Below are 25933 nucleotides of genomic sequence, written 5' to 3'. Positions count from 1 at the left end.
CAGCATGGAAGTATCCCTGTCACTGCATCGTGTTATATGTCTGTATTACCTGGCAGTTGTTCTCCAGCATGGCAGTACCCCTGTCACTGCATCGTGTTATATGTCTGTATTACCTGGCAGCTGTACCAGCTGTATCAATTGTTCTCCAGCATGGAAGTATCCCTGTCACTGCATCGTGTTATATGTCTGTATTACCTGGCAGTTGTTCTCCAGCATGGCAGTACCCCTGTCACTGCATCGTGTTATATGTCTGTATTACCTGGCAGCTGTTCTCCAGCATGGCAGTATCCCTGTCACTGCATCGTGTTATATGTCTGTATTACCTGGCAGTTGTTCTCCAGCATGGAAGTATCCCTGTCACTGCATCGTGTTATATGTCTGTATTACCTGGCAGTTGTTCTCCAGCATGGCAGTACCCCTGTCACTGCATCGTGTTATATGTCTGTATTACCTGGCAGCTGTACCAGCTGTATCAGTTGTTCTCCAGCATGGAAGTATCCCTGTCACTGCATCGTGTTATATGTCTGTATTACCTGGCAGTTGTTCTCCAGCATGGAAGTATCCCTGTCACTGCATCGTGTTATATGTCTGTATTACCTGGCAGTTGTTCTCCAGCATGGAAGTATCCATGTCACTGCATCGTGTTATATGTCTGTATTACCTGGCAGTTGTTCTCCTGCATGGAAGTATCCCTGTCACTGCATCGTGTTATATGTCTGTATCAGCTGTATCAGTTGTTCTCCAGCATGGAAGTACCCCTGTCACTGCATCGTGTTATATGTCTGTATTACCTGGCAGTTGTTCTCCAGCATGGAAGTATCCCTGTCACTGCATCGTGTTATATGTCTGTATTACCTGGCAGTTGTTCTCCAGCATGGAAGTATCCCTGTCACTGCATCGTGTTATATGTCTGTATCAGCTGTATCAGTTGTTCTCCAGCATGGAAGTACCCCTGTCACTGCATCGTGTTATATGTCTGTATTACCTGGCAGTTGTTCTCCAGCATGGATGTACCCCTGCCACTGCATCGTGTTATATGTCTGTATTACCTGGCAGATGTTCTCCAGCATGGAAGTATCCCTGTCACTGCATCGTGTTATATGTCTGTATTACCTGGCAGATGTTCTCCAGCATGGAAGTATCCCTGTCACTGCATCGTGTTATATGTCTGTATTACCTGGCAGATGTTCTCCAGCATGGAAGTATCCCTGTCACTGCATCGTGTTATATGTCTGTATTACCTGGCAGTTGTTCTCCAGCATGGAAGTATCCCTGTCACTGCATCGTGTTATATGTCTGTATCAGCTGTATCAGTTGTTCTCCAGCATGGAAGTACCCCTGTCACTGCATCGTGTTATATGTCTGTATTACCTGGCAGTTGTTCTCCAGCATGGAAGTACCCCTGTCACTGCATCGTGTTATATGTCTGTATTACCTGGCAGATGTTCTCCAGCATGGAAGTATCCCTGTCACTGCATCGTGTTATATGTCTGTATTACCTGGCAGATGTTCTCCAGCATGGAAGTATCCCTGTCACTGCATCGTGTTATATGTCTGTATTACCTGGCAGTTGTTCTCCAGCATGGAAGTATCCCTGTCACTGCATCGTGTTATATGTCTGTATTACCTGGCAGTTGTTCTCCAGCATGGAAGTATCCCTGTCACTGCATCGTGTTATGTGTCTGTATTACCTGGCATTTGTTCTCCAGCATGGAAGTATCCCTGTCACTGCATCGTGTTATATGTCTGTATTACCTGGCAGTTGTTCTCCTGCATGGAAGTATCCCTGTCACTGCATCGTGTTATATGTCTGTATTACTTGGCAGTTGTTCTCCAGCATGGAAGTATCCCTGTCACTGCATCGTGTTATATGTCTGTATTACATGGCAGTTGTTCTCCAGCATGGAAGTATCCCTGTCACTGCATCGTGTTATATGTCTGTATTACCTGGCAGTTGTTCTCCAGCATGGAAGTATCCATGTCACTGCATCGTGTTATATGTCTGTATTACCTGGCAGTTGTTCTCCAGCATGGAAGTATCCCTGTCACTGCATCGTGTTAAATGTCTGTATTACCTGGCAGTTGTTCTCCAGCATGGAAGTATCCCTGTCACTGCATCGTGTTATATGTCTGTATCAGCTGTATCAGTTGTTCTCCAGCATGGAAGTACCCCTGTCACTGCATCGTGTTATATGTCTGTATTACCTGGCAGTTGTTCTCCAGCATGGAAGTACCCCTGTCACTGCATCGTGTTATATGTCTGTATTACCTGGCAGTTGTTCTCCTGCATGGAAGTATCCCTGTCACTGCATCGTGTTATATGTCTGTATTACCCGGCAGTTGTTCTCCAGCATGGAAGTACCCCTGTCACTGCATCGTGTTATATGTCTGTATTACCTGGCATTTGTTCTCCAGCATGGAAGTACCCCTGTCACTGCATCGTGTTATATGTCTGTATTACCTGGCAGTTGTTCTCCAGCATGGAAGTATCCCTGTCACTGCATCGTGTTATGTGTCTGTATTACCTGGCAGTTGTTCCCCAGCATGGAAGTACCCCTGTCACTGCATCGTGTTATATGTCTGTATTACCTGGCAGCTGTACCAGCTGTATCAGTTGTTCTCCAGCATGGAAGTACCCCTGTCACTGCATCGTGTTATATGTCTGTATTACCTGGCAGATGTTCTCCTGCATGGAAGTATCCCAGTCACTGCATCGTGTTATATATCTGTATTACCTGGCAGTTGCTCTCCAGCATGGAAGTACCCCTGTCACTGCATCGTGTTATATGTCTGTATTACCTGGCAGTTGTTCTCCAGCATGGAAGTATCCCTGTCACTGCATCGTGTTATATATCTGTATTACCTGGCAGTTGTTCTCCAGCATGGAAGTATCCCTGTCACTGCATCGTGTTATATGTCTGTATTACCTGGCAGCTGTACCAGCTGTATCAGTTGTGCTCCAGCATGGAAGTATCCCTGTCACTGCATCGTGTTATATGTCTGTATTACCTGGCAGTTGTTCTCCAGCATGGAAGTACCCCTGTCACTGCATCGTGTTATATGTCTGTATTACCTGGCAGCTGTTCTCCAGCATGGCAGTATCCCTGTCACTGCATCGTGTTATATGTCTGTATTACCTGGCAGTTGTTCTCCAGCATGGAAGTATCCCTGTCACTGCATCGTGTTATATGTCTGTATTACCTGGCAGCTGTTCTCCAGCATGGAAGAATCCATGTCACTGCATCGTGTTATATGTCTGTATTACCTGGCAGCTGTACCAGCTGTATCAGTTGTTCTCCAGCATGGAAGTATCCCTGTCACTGCATCGTGTTATATGTCTGTATTACCTGGCAGTTGTTCTCCAGCATGGCAGTACCCCTGTCACTGCATCGTGTTATATGTCTGTATTACCTGGCAGCTGTACCAGCTGTATCAGTTGTTCTCCAGCATGGAAGTATCCCTGTCATTGCATCGTGTTATATGTCTGTATTACCTGGGAGTTGTTCTCCAGCATGGCAGTACCCCTGTCACTGCATCGTGTTATATGTCTGTATTACCTGGCAGTTGTTCTCCAGCATGGAAGTACCCCTGTCACTGCATCGTGTTATATGTCTGTATTACCTGGCAGTTGTTCTCCAGCATGGAAGTACCCCTGTCACTGCATCGTGTTATATGTATGTATTACCTGGCAGCTGTATCAGCTGTATCAGTTGTTCTCCATCATGGAAGTACCCCTGTCACTGCATCGTGTTATATGTCTGTATTACCTGGTAGCTGTACTAGCTGTATCAGTTGTTCTCCAGCATGGAAGAATCCCTGTCACTGCATCGTGTTATATGTCTGTATTACCTGGCAGCTGTACCAGCTGTATCAGTTGTTCTCCAGCATGGAAGTACCCATGTCACTGCATCGATAATCCCTTTGGTGTCTCCCCGTTTCCGTTTTCGTTTGTAAAAGAATCTGAAAATATGGTCGGTTATTGAGAAATATGTGAACTGTAATATGTAAACGCTGTCATGTTGCAGCCCAATATAGCAGTCCTCCTAACCTCCTTAAAACTAACCTAACACTTTACAACTCGCAATGCAAACAAAATGGTACTGAGTTGGCTGAGGTGAGGTGAAATGGAGTTTAACATCACGTTCAAGATTACTGCACTTAAATAGCGACGTGCATGCACGTGTGTATGCCAGTATAGTGTTAGACCACGAAGACAACATGCCGCAGTTTAACATGAATACCCAGCCCAGACATACTCCGAGCGCCTGGCAGGGTACAACAAGTGCCATAACGTATGTTGGTATGACGCGACCGGGGATCAAAGCCCGTTCCTTCCGTTATCCGGAAGGACGCTCCACCACCACCCCATGTTATATAGATTCAGACATCACCAGTCAGTTCACAATACTGATTTAATTTTTAATACATACATATAGTAATAATCTAGACTCCATCTCCTTGAGTTAGGTACACACTTACAGTATGAACACCACCACAGCGAGGGTAAGGTACACACTTACAGTATGAACACCACCACAGCGAGGGTAAGGTACACACTTACAGTATGAACAGCACCACAGCAATGACAACGACCAGGATGAGGAACACAGGGACAAGTATCGCAGCCAGGTCCGGGGTTGTCTCTGTGTTGGATTCACTCGGTGTTGTCGGCGATGTGTCTGTGACAAAATACAGTCACGTAATATCAAGCAATTATGATTCGCAATATCATTTGAGTCTTAGGTTGTAGTTGTACTTACATGTGCTCGATTCCCCCGGAGGTGTTGCCGTCGTCCCTGTACAGACATAAATACAGACAATGTAGTCATGTACAGAGATCACATCATATTTATATCCAACTGCAGACACAGATAAGATACAGTAAAACATTGCATAACAGTGTATATAAGTGTACCGCCATGTTATATTTGATAGATTGAAATGGAAACGAGAAGACCCTTTCCATATTCATTAGAAATATCTGCTACAAGCAGAGTCGGTTGTACGATTCCGACTATATCAGGAGCATGTGTTTATGAATCACTATCAAATAGTGGTCGCAAAAAGGTGAGCGTATCCTGTCCCACCAGTGGCAAATGTAGAAAACCCTTACACGAGTAAGGCTGAAACCCACACTCCATTTGTTTATCTTTGGTTTATTCTTGAGATATAATCCAAACTTTAGCCACAATCAGCAATATTCCAGGTGCATGACAGTGTTCTGTAAATAATCGAGTCTGGACCAGACACACCAGTGTTTGACGTTGATCCACGCACTTAGGTAACGATGACATGCATCAACCAAGTTTGCAAGCGGTTTGTTGTCTTGAACAACACAGGTTGCTGAAGATCTCTTTTTTTTTCCAAATCCTCAGGGGTTTAACAGCTAAGCAATCAGTAGGTTTGCATATACACTAAAAATTTAAGAAACATCCTTAAAACCGACATATAGCTACCATACCTTCAGAAAGACCAAACAATGAATAACAAAGTGTTTTATTGATTCAGAGCAAGTTGAATCACGCCGAGTTACCACCCTTGGCAGCATAAAACAGTCTAAAAGTCAGTCTCCATTTGATGAACCACCCACAGTCAGCCAGAATCACATCATAAACAGACTATCAATGTAAAACCTCGATTCCGATGTCATGAATGTTCACAGCAATGTCAGTATCGAATGTAGCCTCCACAAGCTCTAATCACGGCCTGACACCGCCAAGTGAAGATTTGAAAGAGGTTCCTGAAAGCAGCTTGAGGGATTCGTTGTCATTCACCTGAAGGGCCCAAACTATGGATATAACATTTGACTAACACTGTTATTTTGTGTCAGGACATATTGGTGGTCCTTAACTGATTTTGTTGAGCATTAATTGCCTGATTGGGTAACAAAACAATATAAAACCGTTTTATATATATATCCCACAGCAGATCAGCATCAACTATTACAAATTTGAATCAACTTGCTCTACCTGCTTCTGTAATAGAGACATGTGCCGACCTGGCATTTTGCTTCTATCAGTTGTGTATACGTCGGAGAAGTCTAACACCGTTTTTACACCACACCCGTTAAAGGCGGAAAGTCCACACAGAAGCTGCACACCATGAATCTCATGCTGGGCATGCCTCTCACATAATGCACGTGCATCACGTGACGTTTCATAAGCTTACTGAAGGACCAAACTATGTATATCTGTTTGGGCTATCATTACCTAACTAACTCTGTTTTTGTTTGTCTGTAAATATTAGCGGTCCTTAACTGTTTTAGTTGTGTATACAATTTGGTAGCAAGGAAATATCATAAAACCGTTTTATGTCTGAGAACTATATCCCACGGCAGACTGTTGTTACTGCAGATGAGCAACAACTATCACATATTTGAATAAACTTGTTTTCAAACCTCTAATACTGTTGCAGAAGTCTCCTGTGTAGTCTCCATCACAACCAAACGTGCAGATGCCATTTTGTCGATTGCAGGTGTTTATCAAGCAGTTCTTGCTACAAGCGTGATCACAGAGATCCTCAAACCACCCTGGCACACACCCCTCCGAGCACTTCCCTGTCTCCTTGTGGCAGTGTGTGAGGTTTCGCACCGGGTCAAGGATACAAGTCGAAGGGCAATCTTTGCTGCAGTTTTCGCCATACTTCCCCCATTCACAGTTAGTCTGGCCATGTGTTTCCAATACTGAAACGTTGATAAAAACGCCAGCATTAAAATAAGGATAACAAAAGTAATGAAAGGAATGATGACATCGTATTTCTTCTCAACTGATCAATGTTTTGTTACAGGATGATAACAAAGAACAGTGAGTGAGTGAGTGAGTGAGTGAGTGAGTGAGTGAGTGAGTGAGTGAGTGAGTGAGTGAGTGAGTGAGTGTGAGTGATTGAGTGAGTGAGTGAGTGATTGAGTGAGTGAGTGAGTGAGTGAGTGAGTGAGTGAGTGAGTGAGTGAGTGAGTGACGAGCGAATGCTTTAACCACTAGGCTACCTGACCACTCAGAATTTCAAGTCATGTACTCTACCGTGTGAAAAGAATGTTTTGAGTTGGGAGATATGTTCAAAGATGTGACAGCCGAAAAAACCCGTGTTCTCAATACTCACTGACTATCATCAGAAATGGGTAGAGTAGCTGCATGGCTCTGCTGGACGATGAGTTGGAGCCTCTGTAAAGGAAATATATGGTTTTGTGATACAAACACCATCATACATCAAACTGCTTTTAGTTGTGAGCATTTACGCTGTTTCATACGTTTTTGTTTGAAACACATGTTGTGCTTTAACGTTTACCAAATGTTTGCTCCATGTCATTTGACACGGATGACAGAAATGTGTTTACCAGGTGGTCATCAAGTCAATCCAGAAATTATGAAAAATAGATGCATGAATTAATGTGTTAAAGGTCATGCATCTTACTTCTTCCGCAACATCATTGGAATACTACTCTCACTACTCTTTTGTTTTTTTCCTCAACCCCTTGCCATGTGCATGGATCAGTGAAAATAACATTTGCGATATAAAACTCCCATTTTCAATTATATACCGTTTTCGAGACAATAAGCGCCCAGGGCGCTCTCAAATTTAGAATTAGGGGGCTCTTATTAGAATATTATTTTGGTGAAAAACAACAGAGTTGAAAGATCGTAAGTTTCGTGCTTTATGCTGACAGCCTGAAATGTTTATATACGACAGATATATTTTTTCCACAATTTAATTTCCCATCATTATGAATGCATATAGCATACGTATTATACACGAATAAATAAGTCCTGCGTAAATTGAGCAATCGGAAGGGGTGCTAATTGGGATTGCTCGCTAGCCAATATATTAGAAAATATCGCCGTGGGCGCTTATTAGAGCGGGGGCCTCATTACGTTGAATACGGTATCTCACACACACACGCACACACACACACACACACGCACGCACGCACGCACGCACGCACGCACACACACACACACACACACACACACTACATGTTTCTATGCATACACACATCAACGCATATCCCCGGCGTCCTTGCCTCTGATCCCACAAACACACATTTGGTGAGCTGCTTTGGGTGAAAGACTACCCACGATAATTGTGTCTACTCCGACGTCCGCGCTGTGATGCCTCACATATAATTAATCTTAACACAAGATAACTCTGGTAGAAATCTCTAACTTCAGTGCACACGAGTGCGTCCAGCTGGGCATGCAGAAGCTGTCTGTTAATCTTTGTAGACCAGTGTCGTGGTACTTTATACCTGGCAGTGTCTAGATTTGATAACCTCTGTGTGTTACAATGAGGTCAGTTGTACACTAGCACTGACTAGTTAGAACCAATGATGCTAGCATGTGTAGATGCGACTGTTTAGATATACTGACGCTGTGTGAATCCAACTTTTAGTAGCTTTAATATTATAACAGTGCATATATTTCTTGATACTTTTAATAATTTTCACAAATTATCCTGCACAAAGGACATCCTCACATTTCCAAGTCGCTGGGCACATGATAGCTCATATATGACAACACCAGTCAAACACAGCCGTATTCCCTTAGAAAATATGTGAACCTTGAATTACCTAGTGCATCCATGTTGACACGTGAGTGTGAGTGAGTGTGGTTTTACGCCGCTTTTAGCACTGTTTCAGCAATATCACGGCGGGGTACACCAGAAATGGGCTTCACACATTGTACCCATCGATAACGCATGGTGCATCCAGGTCCACACAGCCTTTCCTCTCTTGGTTGAGCGTCGATAAGTCGTCCCTCCACAGCTTGTTGGATGATCTTCCAAACAATTATACGATCACTATATCAAAACTGTCTTAATACTTTAGTCCTTTAAAACCTGACACAGCAACATATGATTGTGGCATGCAATTAATCGAGTCTGGACCAGACAATCCGGTGATGGACATCGTGAGCATCGGTCTACGCATTCGGAACACGATGACATAAATCAACTTAGTCAGTGAGCCTGATAACCCGGCCCCATCAGTCGCCTCTTACGACAATCAGTTCCCTTTTTGGGGGCTGCTGAAGATTTATCTTATCCCGGAACTCACGCGTCGAATCAAAACGTAAGAGTATATACATGACCTGTACATGGTTCAGGCTACAGAAGGGAAGGTGTCTCTCAAGGTTCACCTCGGTGAAACCCACGCGCATGGGTATGGTGCTCACAAAACTAGAAAGGTGATTCGAACCCTCGATCATAGGTTACTGGCTTGCCAAAGGGACGCAACTCTGCACAGCGTTGTGGTGAATCTTCAGACGAGTGAGGTGTCTCGCACTGTGCCAGTATGACTGTGAGCAATAGGGACAGTAACACACAGTTGGGCACAGCGCACCGCGACATTGATATCGTTCCCCTGCAGGTATAACAACGCTGTAATCCACAACACACCAACAACGAGTTGCCGTCCTATACGAAGCCTCCACTCTCGCTGGGAATATCAAGTTGAATGCTCTCACATTGACGCTCCCTATACGAAGCCTCCACTCTCGCTGGGAATATCAAGTTGAATGCTCTCACATTGACACTGCATCTATATGTTCAAGCAAGCACCTGTACATGTTCGTGCCATGTATCACACGATGTGTAGTTTACTTACCGATACAACAACGAATGTAGTGCTCCTTCCACGGCTACATGCCGGATCCAGGTCAGACACTCTGCTATTTAAAGTACAACCTATTTAAACCTGCCCATCACGTCAGTGTAACCCGTACGCGTGACAAGACTAACCTATCGGTGCTCAATGCAGTAAGTAATGCCAGCTTGTATTCAATGCTCTAAAGGTTTCTTTGTACAACCCAGGTGCATTGCTTCACCTCAGATGTGTGTATGTGAATACCTGAACGCTCAAGCAAATTTGTTTGTTTGTGGGTTTGCTGTCAACACACACTCGGCTATATTCCAGCAACATGCGGCAATCTGTAAAGAGTCGAGTCTGGACCAGACAATTCAGTGATTGACATCATGAGCATCGATTTACGAATTTGCTATGATATTTGCTTGCATGTTTCAAAACATGTTGATGGAAAGTACCTGTAGTGTAGAGCCCTGACCTAGGCTATATCTATGTATCCATCTGTCTGTCTGTCTGTCTGTCTGTCTGTCTATATTGTTCCCCTTCTAACACCGGTCCACGGAAACCCGTAAGTTTACACAACGCACTATTTAAATGTAGTAACTTCATGATGACTGCTTAGAGTAAATAGTACTACATTACGGACCACTACTCACTGCTTATAAACAATGCAATTAGCGTCTACCGAATCTCAATTGTAAAAATGTTACAACGTTACAAACATTGTTAATCCACAAAATACAACAATATATAACAATATATATATATATATATATATATATATATGTACGGTATATCGCACCGTACTATAGTGTGTCGTTGTAGCCTTTCGCAAATCATGTGTTTTCCGACAAAACTTAAAACATTAACTTGAGTGTCAAATAAAAAAAAAAAACGTCCGCGTTTTCGAGGCGTAAAGTTTACTAAATATTCGTTCATGATCGTGAATTATTGATAACAAACATTTATTTCATTTGTAAAAGTATCATGCCGCGTTCAAACTATAGGATAACGTCACAGATAAGTATGCTGCTCAAACAGCACACTAAAGCAATATACCCGTGAACACATTGGCTCCTTTGGCTTGGTTGTAAAATGAGTGAGTGTTAAGCTTGATGCTGCTTTTATCACACTTCCAGTATAATCATAACACGGACGTGAAGAAATGGGCCTCACACATGTCGGAAAAAGAAGAAAGGCCTTTGCGATAAACGCTTCATTCCCAAACTTCTCCTCTCTACCCTACCCTGTTTCACCCTGCTTTCTCCCTACTCCACACTTGCCAAACCCCTACCTCAACCCCGCACCTCCCTACCTCAACCCCGCACCCCCTACCTCAACCCCGCACCTCCCTACCTCAACCCCGCACCCCCTAACTCAACCTCGCACCTCCCTACCTCAGCCCCGCACCTCCCTACCTCAACCCCGCACCTCCGTACCTCAACCCCGCACCTCCCTACCTCAACCCCGCACCCCCTACCTCAACCTCGCACCTCCCTACCTCAACCCCGCACTCCCTACCTCAACCCCGCACCTCCCTACCTCAACCCCGCACCTCCCTACCTCAACCCCGCACCTCCGTATCTTAACCCCGCACCCCCCACACCACACCTCCCTACCTCAACCCCGCACCTCCCTATCTTAACCCCGCACCCCCTAACCCAGCCCCGCACCCCCTACCTCAACCCTGCACCCTACTACCTCAATCCTGCGTCTCCTACCTCAACACCGCACCCCCCACACCACACCTCCCTACCTCAACCCCGCGCCACCTACCCCAACCCCGCACCTCCCTACCTCAACCCCGCACCTCCCTACCTCAACCCCGCACCCCTCACCTCAACCCCGCACCCCCTACCTCAACCCCGCACCTCCCTACCTCAACCCCGCACCACCTACCCCGACCTCGCACCTCCCTACCTCAACCCCGCACCCTTACCTCAACCCCCACCCCCTGCCTCAACCCCCAGCCCCTGCCCGTGCCTCAAGCCCCACCCCCTACCTCAACCCCGCACCTCCCCACCTCAACCCCGCACCCCCAGCCTCAACTCCGCACCCCCAGCCTCAACTCCGCACCCCTACCTCAACCCCGCACCTCCCCACCTCAACCCCGCACCCCCAGCCTCAACTCCGCACCCCCAGCCTCAACCCCCACCCCCAGCCTCAACCCCGCACCTCCCCACCTCAACCCGGCACCTCCCGACCTCTACCCCGCACCCCCTACCTCAAACCCTTTCCCCCTGCCTCAACCCCGCACCACCTCCCTTAACCTTGAACTTCCACATTTGCATACCTACTCAAACGGCGCCTTCCATCTTCAACCCGGCACCCCCAACCTTAACCCCGCACCTGCCTGTCTCACCCTGCACTTCCACCTTTCCATACTTCCTCACACGACACTCACCTAACTCAACCCCGCAACCAACACGCCGCACAGTGCACCTCAGCACCCAGATCCTGTCCACGCTGTCGTGTGTTTGTCCCACTCTTATTTAACTGCAGCCTTCTCAGGGGGATTCCCCACACATTCATGTTTTGAGTTACTGAATATCAACACATACATCTCAGTCCTTCCAGGTCAGGCGCTTTTCCCGAGAATACAGCGTGAGCGTAACCTACTGTATGTAGGGGGCGCGGCTAGCTTCAATCAGGGAACAATATCAGTTACTGTCACACATATCAGTATGGATATTCCACGCTAATGATAGATGTAATGGATATTGATAAACACATCTGTAGGATTCAAAATTGTCGCTCTGTTTTAACACAATCGTCAATGTCTGACTACCTTTCACCCCTCTGGGCGATTCTACTCGTTCCTGAGAAATGACTTGGTCTGGCAAGCGATACAACCGTGTCACAGTCTACTTATAATGTCACGGCAGATGACATGACTGAGTGCGTTCTTTGAAACCACTTGCCCCAGATAGCAATATAGCATAGTCGGTACATGTATACATCTGTGGTTTGTGGGGGTTCGGGTGCCCAAGTCGTCTGAGGCGCCGCGATTCCCTGTGCAGAGTTGCTTCCCTTGGGCATGCCAGAAACCTACGATTGTGGGTTCGAATCCCGGTTCGCCCCGATTATGTTTCTAGGTTTGTCAGCACCATACCCGTGCTCATGGGTTTCACCGAAGTCTGAGACCTGCATCACTTCGGGTTTTCCTCCCACATTAAGCTGACACCCCGTGATATAACTGGAATACTCACACTCGTAGTGGTCGTTCATTCCTGATCATGGAACTTCGCAGGTCCATATTTTTCGTGGTTATTTGTTTTTGCCCCATTACAGGACTATCTCAACTATGTAACTAAACATTTAAGCAAACAAATGTAAGACGTTGATATATTTATCTGTATCTAAAGCTGTTTATCATCCACCCTTATCAAATCTATGTGGCTATCTAATAAACTGACTGTTGATTCACTCAGATCTTGTGATGTTGTGTGGGTTGTCGTGGACAGTGGTACCTCTATAAAGCGAGCTGATGCCCCTCACTAGCATGTTAATAAATTAACATATTAAACAATTGTATCATTCCCTGTGTGTCCATAAGTCAATAGTTCCATCCTACACAAGACATTTAATTATCTACCACAACTCAGGCTTGACGCGAATGACACCTTGTTGCTGGACAGATATGCTCGCAAAACATAGTGTGTTAATTTAATTGCTTGGTGTACCGATGGCGGAGGTCAACGTGACATTAAGGCCGACCATACCGATAACAGTCCAGTTGGGTGTCGGGTTTCCGTCTGCATTTCACCTTTACCATGCACCGACAAAATACAATAATATACTCGGCTCGGTCTATATGAATGTTTCAGTAAGTGTTACATCAGCTGATTTATATCGAAATGGCCGGCAACTTAAATCGTTTGGAGATTTACGTACCTCAACGATGTTGATACCATCGCCTACGCTGCCGCCATGGTGTCCTGGCCATTCATTCACCTCTCAGCTCTATGCAGTGGGGCTGTGGGGCTTGTTGCGGCGTGCTCCACATTATGTCAACTCTGGCACGCACGTCACAGTCGCCTCACTGTCGGTACCAGAATAACTGCCTCAGCTTTAGGTTTTGTTGAAAACTTGTTCGCAACATATGCCCGTGGTTCGAATTATCCGTTCAGATGTACTTTTAGACTGAATATATTCAGACCTATTGGGACGGTGATTTCCCTTTCTTCTTAACAGTGAGGTGAGGTGAGGTGAAATGGGGTTTAACGTCGCGTCCAAGATTATTGCACTTATATAGCGACGTGCATGTACGTGTGTGTGTTTGTGTGGCGGTTTATAGTAGTCCGGACTGAAGCCGATTTATAGTGCTAGCCCACTGAGATACCATGCCGCAGTTTAACATAAATATCCCACTCAGACACAGTATATTGACTTCGAGCCGACCAGTCCTTGTTTTAGCCCCTTAATGCCGAGCGCCAGACAGGGTTACTATAAGTACCATCTTTTAACGTCTTTTGGTATGACGCGGCCGGGGATCGAACCTTCCTCTCTCCGGGCGGACGCTTTACCGCTAGACCACGGAGGCGGTCTCTCAACAGTGTCGTTTTGTTTAGGTAGTAATTATTTAGTACATCCGGCGTGCTTACACCGAGAGTTTCACTTCTGGTAGATGTCTGAATGGTTAAAGGTCTGAGCAACACAATTTGAAAAGACGAGAACGTAGCATGCCAGGATCATATGTCATCGCGCTTAGTAACCGCTTTATTAATAACAAGAGCGAGGGAAGAAAGTTGGTTTATAATGTTAACCGTATCGACTTTACACTAAAGAAATATTGTGTGTCTACCTTTTCGTCCACAGCTATATGACGGCGGTCTGTGGGTAATCGAGTCTGGACCAGACAGTGAGGATCGATCCGAGCAATTGGGATCGATGACATGTACCCAATCGAGCCTGACCACTCGATCCCATTAGTCACCTGTTACAACAAGCATAGTCGCGTTTTACGGCAAGCATGGGTTGCTGAAGACCTGTTCTACCCCGGATCTTCACGGGTCTCTGGTGCCGAAACGATAAAAGGTAACGTATGCATGAGAAAATGTAGCATACGCACCAAAGATTATATATATATATATATATGTGTGTGTGTGTGTTTGTGTGTGTGTGTGTGTGTGTGTGTGTGTGTGTGTGTGTGTGTGTGTGTGTGTGTGTGTGTGTGTGTGTGTGTGTGTGTGTGTGTGTGTGTGTGTGTGTGTGTGTGTGTGTGTGTGTGTGTGTGTGTTTCTTTGTGTGTGTTTGTGTGTGTTTCGTGGAACTGGGGGAGCACCGGGAACAGATGCGACCACCCGATCCCGTTATTAGTTATATATGTATATATGTATATATGTGTATTTGTTGATAATATTGGGGCGGTCGGGTAGACTTGTGGTTAAAGCTTTCGCTCGTCGCGCCGAAGACCCGGGATCGATTCCCTGACATTGGTACAATGTGTGAAGCCCATTTCTGGTGTTCCCCGCCGTGATATTACTGGAATATTGCTAAAAGCGGTGTAAAACCATACTCAGTCAGTCAGTCAGTGTTGATAATATATTTCAGGGAAATCTGTTGTAAGGACCAATATCCCCGATGTGTGCCTTTGTTTACTTCTGGTTGTTGTTTTTGCTATATGCTAAAGCATACATATCCCGGTTGTCTGGTTTTAGAAACATGTCATGGAAAACAGCTAATGCTAGTAGTTGGATTCGGTGCATGTCGCTCACTGTATGATAAAACTAAACTCATGCGTGGGAAATATGAAGGAAGATCAACGGTCATCAATGACTCTGTGCATATGCGATGTGATGAATAAGGTTGGTGGTTGAGTGATTGGGTTTAACGCAGATTTGAAGGACATTCCAGTTATATCACTGTGTGTCAGCTTGATGTGTCCGACGTGTATACGAACTTCGTTGATGAAGCCGACGAGCATACGTTTGGTGCTTGGAAACCTAGAAACATCCACGTTGCACATCGGGATTGGTATCCACAATCATAGGTTCCTGGTGTTCCCAAGGGAGGCAACTCCACACAACGAATTGTGGCGCCTTTGACGACAGGGCCACCCGTCCCACAGTATAATAAGGGGTATAACGACCTTATGTAAAAGTTCCTGGCGTACCCATGGGCCGCAACTCTGCACAGCGAATCGCGGCGCCTTAGCCGACTGGGCCACCCGTGCCCCCTTGTACTCAAGCATCAACTAAGTTGTAGTAAGAAGTCTGGTATGCGAGTTGTGTATTTGTTTTTGTCTAGAGGACACATGTTTGTCTGCAAGACAGCAACATCTGTTCCTATTGATCACATAATGTCATATAATATATGTCGAAATATAATTTCCAGGTCCAAATGCACGTTCGAGACTGAACTGTGCCACCCGAATGAGCAATACACACTGAACGTGGACGTGGAACGCAGTACACAACTACAGCGACGATGAAGGGCAGCGTGACCTGAACTTCGATCTGTGACAGGTATAAATTCCTTATGTGAATTATTTATAGTAAGGTTGGGTGTCAGGTTTCTGTCTGTGAGTCATAGACAAAAAAAAACACATACATAATGTGCACCAAACCGAATGTACAACACACCTTTAAGACGGAAGTGAAATGCAGTACACAAACATGTCTTGTGTTGGACATGACGATCGATAATACTGATACCCAAGAACCATGTGAAATATGGATATTACGTTGCGTGCCGGGTGTGTCTGTGAATAACATAACATTACTGTAAACAAAAAACATAACCTATGAGGCTATATTTATCCTTCCCACGTCTCGGAATGTAAATATTAATCAGTGCATTCCGGTGTTTGTGCTTCTCATCCCTGTTTCAGAAGGTGAATAGAGATGAAATATCGCTTGTGTGGTTCATTATAGTAAATGCAGATTTTACTTACCACTGTGATGCTGAAATATATCCTTTAATCTTTCACCGTGATGTCCCAGGTCTTTCCTCCATACTACTGTGTCCTGGTGTCGTGAGATATGTCCCAGCATGCTCTAGTTCGGCTCCTAGCCAGATCACGTGGAACAGAGAATATGTAATGATTTCGTTACAAAATCATGTTCACGCTTCGATTTTTTTATTTATTAAGATGAACAACATTGAGACGTGACTACTTGTCAACTGTAGTGCGAGGAAACATCTATTTCATGCAGCCCGCACGATTAAGCCGTGCTGTTCACTTTAAAGTCGTTGTCCTTCAGGTGACATGTATATGCTATTATTCCTCCATAGGGGGCCACGGGTGGCCCAGGCCTCTAAGGCGCCGAGATTCGTTGTGTAGAGTTGCGTCCCATGGGCACGCCAGAAACCTATGATTGTTGGTTTGAATCCCGGTTCGCCCAGATTATGCTTCTAGGCTTGTCAGCACCATACCCGTGCTAATGGGTTTCACTGGGCTTTCCGCCCACATTAAGCTGACACGCCACGATATAACTGGAACACCGTTTAAAGCAGCGTTAAACCCAACTAACTCACTCACTCACTATTCCTTCAGATGACACATACAGTAAACTACAGTAAAAACGAACTTCAGTGGTCCCTTTGAGTTCGTTATAACCGTAATTTACTCCATATGCTTTTATTCCTCGATAGGAGAGTACAAAACATGTTATAAGTTAACAGGGAAGAGGAGAGATTTGCGTTGTGAGTCACTTTGGAAGTTGAACATATCATACAGTCTGGTTATCACAGATATTTGGACCAGAATGAAGACACTCCATCATATCATCGTGGGCATTCACGTAGAACACGTTCAACTGTGTCTGAATGCATTTGATGCATCTCTATTAATTGCGGACGTCCTCTCCTGTTTCAACGTTTTCATACCCTGATTAAGCCGCTACCCACTAACCCTCTTTTCCCTACCCACTTCATTCAAACACGAAACAACCACCCACAAACTGCATTAACCTCTACACGTTGTACCCGCCAAACACCAGCTCAATCCGTCGTCCCCGCTGGTATCCCACTCTTGGAATCTCCCGGATCCACCACGTTTCAAACTTCTTACATGTTCACAAAACACACAGCCATGTCTGTACAACAGTTTTAAACTTCTTACATGTACACAAAACACACAGCCATGTCTGTATAACAGGTTTAAACTTCTTACATGTACATAAAACACACAGCCATGTATGTATAACAGTTTTAAAGATCAATCAATCAATCCCAACCAGGTCAGTCAGGCTTGTCAAGCCTCACTCCTCGGGAATGCAACAGGGGTGGGTCTACTATGTGTAGGGGAACTAGTATGGGTCAATCAGGGAATAATGTGTCTATTTATCAGAACTAGTTGACCAATAGCGTGAACTAAGTTAATATGTATGAATATGACTATAGAAACATGAATAATTTGTTTGTGTTTTTCTGTTTTCTTTTATTAGGGAAACATGTCAACTACCTTGCGCCCCTTTAGGGCCTTGTACATATTTCCGAGAAATGACATGACACGCCCGGCTTGATCACGTAGTAATATGTCAGCGAGCGACCTTGCACACAGTAATTGGAGCCTGACAGATATACAGAGTCAGGTCACATTTCCCTGCACCAGTGTCGTTAATGTCACTTCACATGCCCCAGATAACAAGTGCTTTTAGCTGTTCGTTGATAGCTAAGAGAGAATGTCGAGATGTGAAAGGTCGGCTGTGACAGTTCTGTTTGTGTGTTATTTACCGACACACTAAACAATATTCCAGGTGAATGACGGCAGCCAGTAAATAATCGAGTCTGGACCAGACATTTTAGAGACTGAAATCATGATCATCTACGGAATATTAAGATCAACAAAGTCAGCGAACCTAACTACCCGATTCCGTTAATCGCCTTTTGTGAAAAGGTTGCTGGGTACCTTTTTTCCTACCCGGAATCACCTGGAATGCTGTGACTGTAGTTCAGTGAATAGGTGCAGTATTACTGATGTTTCATGACTCAATATTGTGCAGAGTTTGCGATCGAACCTTGGGTTTTCCTGGATGTGTTCGTTGGGCGTATATTGTTGATCTTGTACAGAAAGGCTTCCATACAGCCTTGTCGTGCGATAGAAGCTCGTTGCCCCAGACTATACCCTTAAACTGTACATACCATTCGTGACCCGTGACGATCCGGGGTAGAATAGGTCTTCAGCAACACATGCTTGCCGTAAAAGGCGACTATGCTTGTCGTAAGAGGCGACTAACGGGATCGGTGGTCAGGCTCGCCGATTGGTTGATGCATGTCTTCGATCTCAATTGCGCGGATCGATGCTCATGATATCAATCACTGGATTGTCTGGTCAAGACCTGACTGCCGTTGTATAGCTGGACTATTGCATAGGGCGGCGTTAAACAACCAACCAAACAACCAATCCTGTGATTATACTTGCCATCCAAACCCAATTACTGCTTAATTTGCGCAAACGCAGCTGTTTGCTAGCTTCGTACGTACACCGGGTTGGCATATTATACAGGGATGTCGGCAATATCACTTCCTCTACTTTGATGCCACACATGATAATCGATCGATAAATGATACAAGGACAAGTAAAGTTTTGAATGGTTTCTGGAGATTTGTATATTTAATAATGTTAATGCTTCTTTAGATGTCAATAAACAAATAACGCATCATACAAATACATGTTACAGGGGTCGCATTGTGATGGTTAACAAATAACGACCTTACATAAGTCGCCGCAATTAGCTGTACCTGGGAAGAAACGGTTGACTGCTGTAGCTCCAGATTCCTCAGTCGACAAATACACATCATGTAATATTCTGTGGTGCAAAGTTACATGAATGATTCAAGTCACCATGTCAGTGTGCCCCAACAAGTACAGGGTGGCTGGGTTTTCCGCTCTGATAGGGAAGGACAATGTTTTATTCATGGCGCCTTGATACAACCTAGCACGTAAACATGTGTATCACAAGCGGTTTGCTGAAGGGCTGTTAATACAGCACGTAAAGTGGGCGTTATTTACAACCAGTTTTGCAATTATATCCGTATCGCTTTTATTCAATTCGACCTCTGCCTCAGTAACAATGAGTGTGCCGAACACGCCACTTACAATATACGACACTCAAAACAACCAATAATTCCGTTTTTCAAACATGTCAGTGGACATTTAAAGGTGTTCTGATGTACACGAGGCATGACAAGAAACTGGGCATCTATTTTATCTTATCACTGCAACTTCCATAACTATAGGGCCGGGGGCGGTTAAGAAGCCTATTGGTTAAAGCGTTCGCTCGTCACGCCGAAGACCCGGGTTCGATTTCCGACATGGATAGATTGTGTGAAGCCCATGTTTTGTGTCCCCCGACGTGATATTGTTGGAATTTTGCTAAAAGCGGCGTAAAACCCTACTCACACACTCACTCTATGGGACCGGGTATAGTATGCGCGTGTGTTTTTAGGGTATGTCTGAAGCAGTAGCTGTTGTATTCATTTACCACAACGACGATAACGCAAGTACCACGTGTTGCAGGCGATCTCCGTATGCAGCTTCGTTGTCAACATTCCGCTTGTCTGGACAGCTCAAGGTGACCTGCTGTGTCACTGCCTGTATCTAGTGTACACACGTTGTCAGCATTCCACTTGTCTGGACATCTCAAGGTGACCTGCTGTGTCACTGCCTGTATCTATTGTACACAAGGCAGAAGGTCAAGCAGAGTGTATCTGTTAAGTCTCGCAACGTTGAGATACGGGCTTTCCATTGTCCTATTGTTTTACACCCGCCGTGCTCGGTGACGCCAACCTTCAGCAACAATGCAACTCGGACAGGAACAGTTCTAGTGACATCACTCGTTATTAACAGAAGCAGTATTGTGACTAAATATATATGTTTCTGACTGAGCAGGTTAGGATTTACGTGTCCACTGTTTTACCAGGTGAAACATTAGGGGTTATGCAAACTAGACGCCTGGGTCTGATACATTCTAACCCGGGCCATTTAAATGTATGGTGTTGTTGGGTTGATGATTAATGACACTATTGTGCATTTGTACCGGATGAACTGTGTGTTGTGTTTCTTCAACAAATGATTAAATTAAACTCGCAGTAGAACAAAACAGGCATTGTTCGCCCCTATTGTGTTATGGTTTCAAATCTACAAATATGTTCGTTGTGCCTCCCTTGTGCACGTTAACGTATTTTATATTGTTGAGTTTTTAAAACGTTAAAAATTGCCCAGATGGACGATGGAAATATAGTATATACATTGTTATAATGAAAGACAATTGAAGGATATCTAATTGCTCCGGATAAGAATAAGTCTTCAGCAACCCATGCTTGCCGTAAAAAGGCGAAACGGGATCGGGTGGTCAGACGCGCAGACTTGGTTGATGAATGTCATCGTATCCCAATTACGTATATCGATGCTCATGTTGTCAATCACTGGATTGTCTGCTCCACACTCGATGATTTACAAACCGTCGCAATATAGCTTGAATACAGCTGAGTGTGCCTTAAACAACAACAAAAACAAATCAAACACAATCTAATTGCTCATTGTCAAAGCAACTCGTAAAGATAAGTGTTCGAACTGGTCTCAAGAACCCATGCTTGTCGGAGGAGGCGACTAACGAGATGGAATTATCATGCTCCATGACTTGGTGGATGCATGTCATCGTTACCGATATACCGATGTTCATGATGTCAACCACTGGATACTCTGGTCCAAACTCGCATCAACCATTTTTGTAACATTATACACGAATATATGCGAGAATAAACCTGCATCCAGACACTGTTGTTTCAATGTGTGTACACCATGTGCAATGTATTACACTATTAGGAACATCGTTGAAGACTGTGCCGAATAGTTCTCATGTTTGTTTCCAGAATGAACTCCCTACCCGTATAGGCCTATAATACATTGGAGTGTATTATATTCTTAAGCTACTTTGTTAGTGACATCACCCTTCATAGCAAGTAAATAGAGGTACCACACAGCAATTGCATAAGTTGTGGTGATTTAATGGATGCACAATTGTTTTTTACCACAGTTTATAGATAAATAATAACAAACAGAAGCGTGTGTACAGTGTAGAATGTTTATTACTATAATGTACAAGTATATCACACCTGATCTTTTTCAATCTTTCATGAAAATTAAGAATTAGTGTGCACTACTTGCAAATTTATGGCACATTAATACAAACACACACAACATTGACCCGAAGCGACACGACCCGAAGTTTACGTCTCGTCTTTCGTGACTGAGACACTTGTTAACACAATACAAATAGTATTCTATACACGTTAGATGATAACAACAACTTTGGATTCATATCACCATTGCTAATAGACACATGCATTATCAGCTGGTATAGACGTGTACGTATACTGTATAGGGTAGTGGCATCAACGTTCATGGCATTATGATCGATGTGAAGCTCACCATATACACATTGCTAATAGACACACGTATTAACAGCTGGTAGTAAAGACGTATACTGTATAGGGTAGTGGCATCAATGTTCATGGCATCATGATCGATCTGAAGCTCACCATATATACTTCACGTGTTTTTAACGTTAATGTTGTAGTATAGTGCTGTATACTTTGGGAACAGGGTCAGCTAAATGAAGGCGGAATAACAAACAGAAGATCACCACTGATAAAACCGACAAAGCAACGCCATCAACAACTAGCGCGACCTGACGCTTGACAAAATAGGGAATTGATAGCTCAATAGACAGTGAACAGTTGTGTATAGATAAGTCATACAACATAAACGAGGGAACATATAATCAGCGGTCACAGGAACACAATGGCGGGACCCTTCTCGCCATCGATAACGTCATAATAGGCATGATTCGAATGACGGTTAGTATTAAGTGTATCTCCCTGTACTGTAGGTAAGTACTGCAGATACTCCACCTCATCTTGATGCATCTGATCCTGGTGCTCCTCCTGTTCCCTGCAACACAGAGATATGTATGTGTTTAGGATCTTTGTGCATATACTGCATTTTCTCATGCGTACATTACCTATTATCGTTTAGTCACCAGAGACCCGTGAACATTCGGGGTAGAATAGGTCTTCAGCAACCCATTATGCCATAAAAGGCGACTATGCTTGTCATAAGAGGCGACTAACGGGATCGGGTGGCCAGGCTCGCGGACTTGGTTGATGCATGTCATTGATCCAAATTGCATGAATCGATGCTCATGATATTAATCACTGGCTTTTTCTGGTCCAGGCTCGGTTATTTACAGACCGCCGTCATATAGCTGGAATACTTCTGACTTCGGCATTAAACAACAAACAAACAAACATTAACCACAAGTGAATATTGCACAATAATAACCTGTCGGGGAGTTAACTGTCTTCTATTGGTATGATAACAATTTCCTCCATTGAACATTTTAACTAAATTACGTTGATTTGATAAGTGGAAAAATGAAGTTTTGACTGGTATGAATTGCTAACATATCATGACAAAACTCAAAAATAAGTCATAGTGGTGTGAATAGTAAGTATGGTTTGAAGCATGAGTCAATTGTTTAGCCCCAAGTACAATAAACATACTACACACTACAGGGGTCATGTAGTGACTGTTACCATAACACTGCGACAAACTCACCTTTGTTTGGGGAAACGCTTGCAGTAACAGAGACAGAGTGTCAGCAAGATGCCCGATACAGGGAGTAGCAGTGATGCCAACAGCCAAGTCAGCACACTGCCTGTCTTCTGATCGTCATTCTCATCTGGCAAAAAGACGAGCTACTAAATATTTAAACATGTTTAATGAACTAGTCATTAGTGTCATGCACACTAGATCAGCTCTTGTTTCATGTCCTTGAGCAAATAAATAGCGAATATATCAGGTTCACCTTAATAAAGAACATAGTCATACAGCGCCAGGAACAAGTATACATTGTAAAATATTAAGGTGCATTACACATGTGCGTGGCATGCATGCAGATAATGTGTCTGTGTGGTGTGTTTTTTAACGTCGCACTAAGCAATGCTCCCGTTCTAAAACGACGGCCTGCACGCAATCAAGTCTGGGCTAAGCAGTCCAGTGATGTATTATGTGCAACTCTCTGTGAACCATGACAGACTGGCTTTCGAGACTGACATCCCGATCCATTTAGGCGTCCTTCCTTCCAGCATACGTGTCCGGGGATACATGCATAGTGATGTACTGTATTGAGGAAGTAACTGAGTTAAGCAGTTTTACAAGTGTGATATTAGAAACTGAGGATTTAGTGTCTTCACAACATTCATCTATTAGCAAGGTGTCTGTATGAGGGAAATGTACGCCTACGTAGTGTCCTTGTACACGTTCCTGTCATCTGATGAGAAACAACATTCAGATAGACTACACGAGTATGGTAGTAGTTTTACCGTAACATCCAGGTATACAACCATGCATACAATCCCAGGTAGCCACGTGTCTTACATGTTTACCGCCTCCGTGGTCTAGTGGTAGAGCGTCCCCAGCCGCGTCATACAAAAAGACGTTAAAAGATGGTACTTGCTGTTACCCTGTCTGGCGCTCGGCATTAAGGGGCTAACACAAGGACTGGTCGGCTCGGAGTCAGTATATTGTGTCTGAGTGGGATATTCATGTTAAACTGCGGCATGGTATCTCCGTGAGCTAGCACTATGAATTGGCACCAGTCCGGTCTAGTACAAGCAGCCACACTCACACACACGTGCATACACGTCGCTTTATAAGTGCAATAATCTTGGACGCGACGTTAAACCCCATTTCACCTCACCTCACCTCACATCTTACATGTTTAGAGCTACATAAGGAGGACCATCTTGGATGTAATGAATACTTTTCAAGGATCCTTCATAGGTGATGGGTTATCAAGAACGTTTACCTACATTTATATCAAAGCTTAGAACAGAGTATCGGTTACAGACATACTCACACGATGCTTGTTTACAGCCACCCATTTCACAATCTTCATATGTTCCATTGCAGGGTGGACATTCGCACTTCGGACCAACATATGGAGCGTGACACTCAGTACATTCTCCTGCCGTCCTGTTTCAGGACTTGCACCTACTTGAACACGTCTTACATCCAGCCCCATAGTAGGAGTCTACACATCCAGACACACATGAGGAGCCCAGCTGACAATATCCTCCATCACACCCACCTGGACATGCTGTACAGTTACCTCCTGGATTGTCACATGTTATTTCGCAGGCTGTACCTAGGTATCCAGATACGCAACCGACAGTACAGTTGCCATTGCCGTTGCTTGAAAGTGTGCATTTCCTTTTCAAACAATTCTTATTGCAAACAGAACTGCATCTCGTATCAAAATACCCAGCAGTACACTCGAGGCAATATCCCGTCGTGCTGTCACACTGTGAACAACGTTGGTTGTCCTTGCATGGTGGGGCAGGAGAAACGGAACTTGTATTCATCGCTGAGAATTGAATTTAAACACTTATGTTAGTATGCACGATACATTCAAGTATATTACATAATGAATAAGATACGTCTACCTGTGCATTACACCTCTACATTAAGCTCTAAAACATCAAACGTCAAACTTGTCTTGTTTTGATAGAGACACACATAATAGTAAAACGGAAACGACTGACTCATATTGCCGTCACTGTTCATGTGTGATACATCCTACCAACATTACATCAACGCCTACTGTAGGTTTATTAAGGTGAACTATCCCCCGTCATTCTCACCTTGTGCGGAAACAAGAGACATCAAGCACAGCACAATGAACTCGATCATACTTGTTCTGAGGAAAAATATGTGATCATGAATTTATACAATAAACATTGCATTATTTTGTTAGCTAAGATAACAAACATGTTCCTGCCACACAATGGGAATAAGACACAGCTGTATGTAATGCTACTTACTTGAATCCCGGATAGCCCTTGGATGGGAGAAAACAGACAGCGTAGTGTGTTCGTTGCCAGAGCTTATTTATGAAACTAGTCAACGAATTAGTTGGATTCACTTTTTCATTCCTTATTTACAAGGAAATCTTACCAAACGTTTTTGTTGAAAAAGCAACTGCATTTGAATAAACCCATGCGATCGACATGGCCGTGTTTGTTTTTAAAGGTTTACTAACCACTCAGATTCATCATTAAGGAACAATGTTAGTGCACGGCCAAAATATCAAATAAAGTATATCATGTGTTGGCTGTTAAACGTCACGCCCGTCAATATTGCACCTACATGACGGTGATCTGTACATAGCCGAGTCTGTTGTGAGACTGTATATGTGGCATGTGATCTATGTCATGTGGCATGTGGAATGAGATGTGCCATATGTGATATGTGTCACGTGTCATATGATATGTGACATCTGTGTTGTGTGATTGTATGTGGCATGTGATCTATGTCATGCGGCATGCGGTATGAGATGTGCCATA

General features: G+C 44.2%; 2 protein-coding genes and 1 long non-coding RNA gene across 8 annotated transcripts in view; 1 reads left to right on the top strand and 2 right to left on the bottom strand.

The window, feature by feature from the left end:
* The window catches only part of LOC125378170 (serine/threonine-protein phosphatase 6 regulatory ankyrin repeat subunit B-like), a 35027-nt gene extending 18310 nt beyond the window's left edge, over positions 1-16717 (bottom strand). The window contains exons 1-6 of one of the 4 annotated variants that reach the window (XM_048393115.1): positions 16473-16717; positions 7099-7160; positions 6398-6682; positions 4761-4796; positions 4562-4679; positions 3850-3960 (exon numbers count right to left, since the gene is read on the bottom strand). In XM_048393115.1, the coding sequence (XP_048249072.1) occupies positions 3850-3960; positions 4562-4679; positions 4761-4796; positions 6398-6682; positions 7099-7132 (584 nt within the window). In that variant the 5' untranslated portion in view covers positions 7133-7160; positions 16473-16717. Of the gene's footprint in view, positions 1-3849; positions 3961-4561; positions 4680-4760; positions 4797-6397; positions 6683-7098; positions 7161-9598; positions 9736-11981; positions 12228-13471; positions 13813-16472 lie in introns of those variants that run through there. The other 3 variants (XM_048393113.1, XM_048393116.1, XM_048393114.1) reach the window with 3 other exon arrangements.
* Positions 14532-24586, top strand: LOC125378177. The gene is made up of 3 exons (XR_007220052.1): positions 14532-14614; positions 15914-16044; positions 24501-24586. It is a non-coding gene; the product is annotated as an uncharacterized LOC125378177 (long non-coding RNA).
* Positions 21963-25472, bottom strand: LOC124117631. Of its 3 annotated transcripts, XR_007220049.1 has the most exons (5): positions 25412-25472; positions 25232-25287; positions 24448-24954; positions 23145-23268; positions 21963-22478 (listed from the first exon to the last, which is right to left on the bottom strand). XR_007220049.1 is itself a non-coding variant. In XM_048393142.1 (3 exons), the coding sequence occupies exons 1-3, from the start codon at positions 24610-24612 to the stop codon at positions 22316-22318; spliced, it is 435 nt and encodes a 144-aa protein (XP_048249099.1). In that variant the 3' UTR covers positions 21963-22315. The 3 variants fall into 3 exon arrangements, 2 of the variants coding, with proteins under 2 accessions (XP_048249099.1, XP_048249100.1); XM_048393142.1 differs by lacking the exons at positions 25232-25287; positions 25412-25472 and having other exon boundaries at positions 23145-23251; positions 24448-24612; XM_048393143.1 differs by lacking the exons at positions 25232-25287; positions 25412-25472 and having other exon boundaries at positions 24448-24575.
* Positions 25473-25933: the final 461 nt, after the last annotated feature.

Source organism: Haliotis rufescens, unplaced genomic scaffold (genome assembly GCF_023055435.1).
Source record: "Haliotis rufescens isolate VD_foot unplaced genomic scaffold, xgHalRufe1.0.p SCAF_115, whole genome shotgun sequence".
Classification (NCBI taxonomy): Eukaryota; Metazoa; Mollusca; class Gastropoda; order Lepetellida; family Haliotidae; genus Haliotis; species Haliotis rufescens.
This window is presented reverse-complemented; position numbering and strand designations above follow the sequence as displayed.

Coding starts and splice junctions, on each gene's coding strand:
- LOC124117631 (XM_048393142.1), bottom strand. CDS start 24,612: ATGGGGCTGGATGTAAGACGTGTTCAAGTAGGTGCAAGTCCTGAAACA. Junction 23,252..24,447: donor TGGCTGTAAACAAGCATCGT/GTGAGTATGTCT, acceptor AATGACGATCAG/AAGACAGGCAGTGTGCTGAC. Junction 22,479..23,144: donor AAGCGTTTCCCCAAACAAAG/GTGAGTTTGTCG, acceptor TCTGTGTTGCAG/GGAACAGGAGGAGCACCAGG.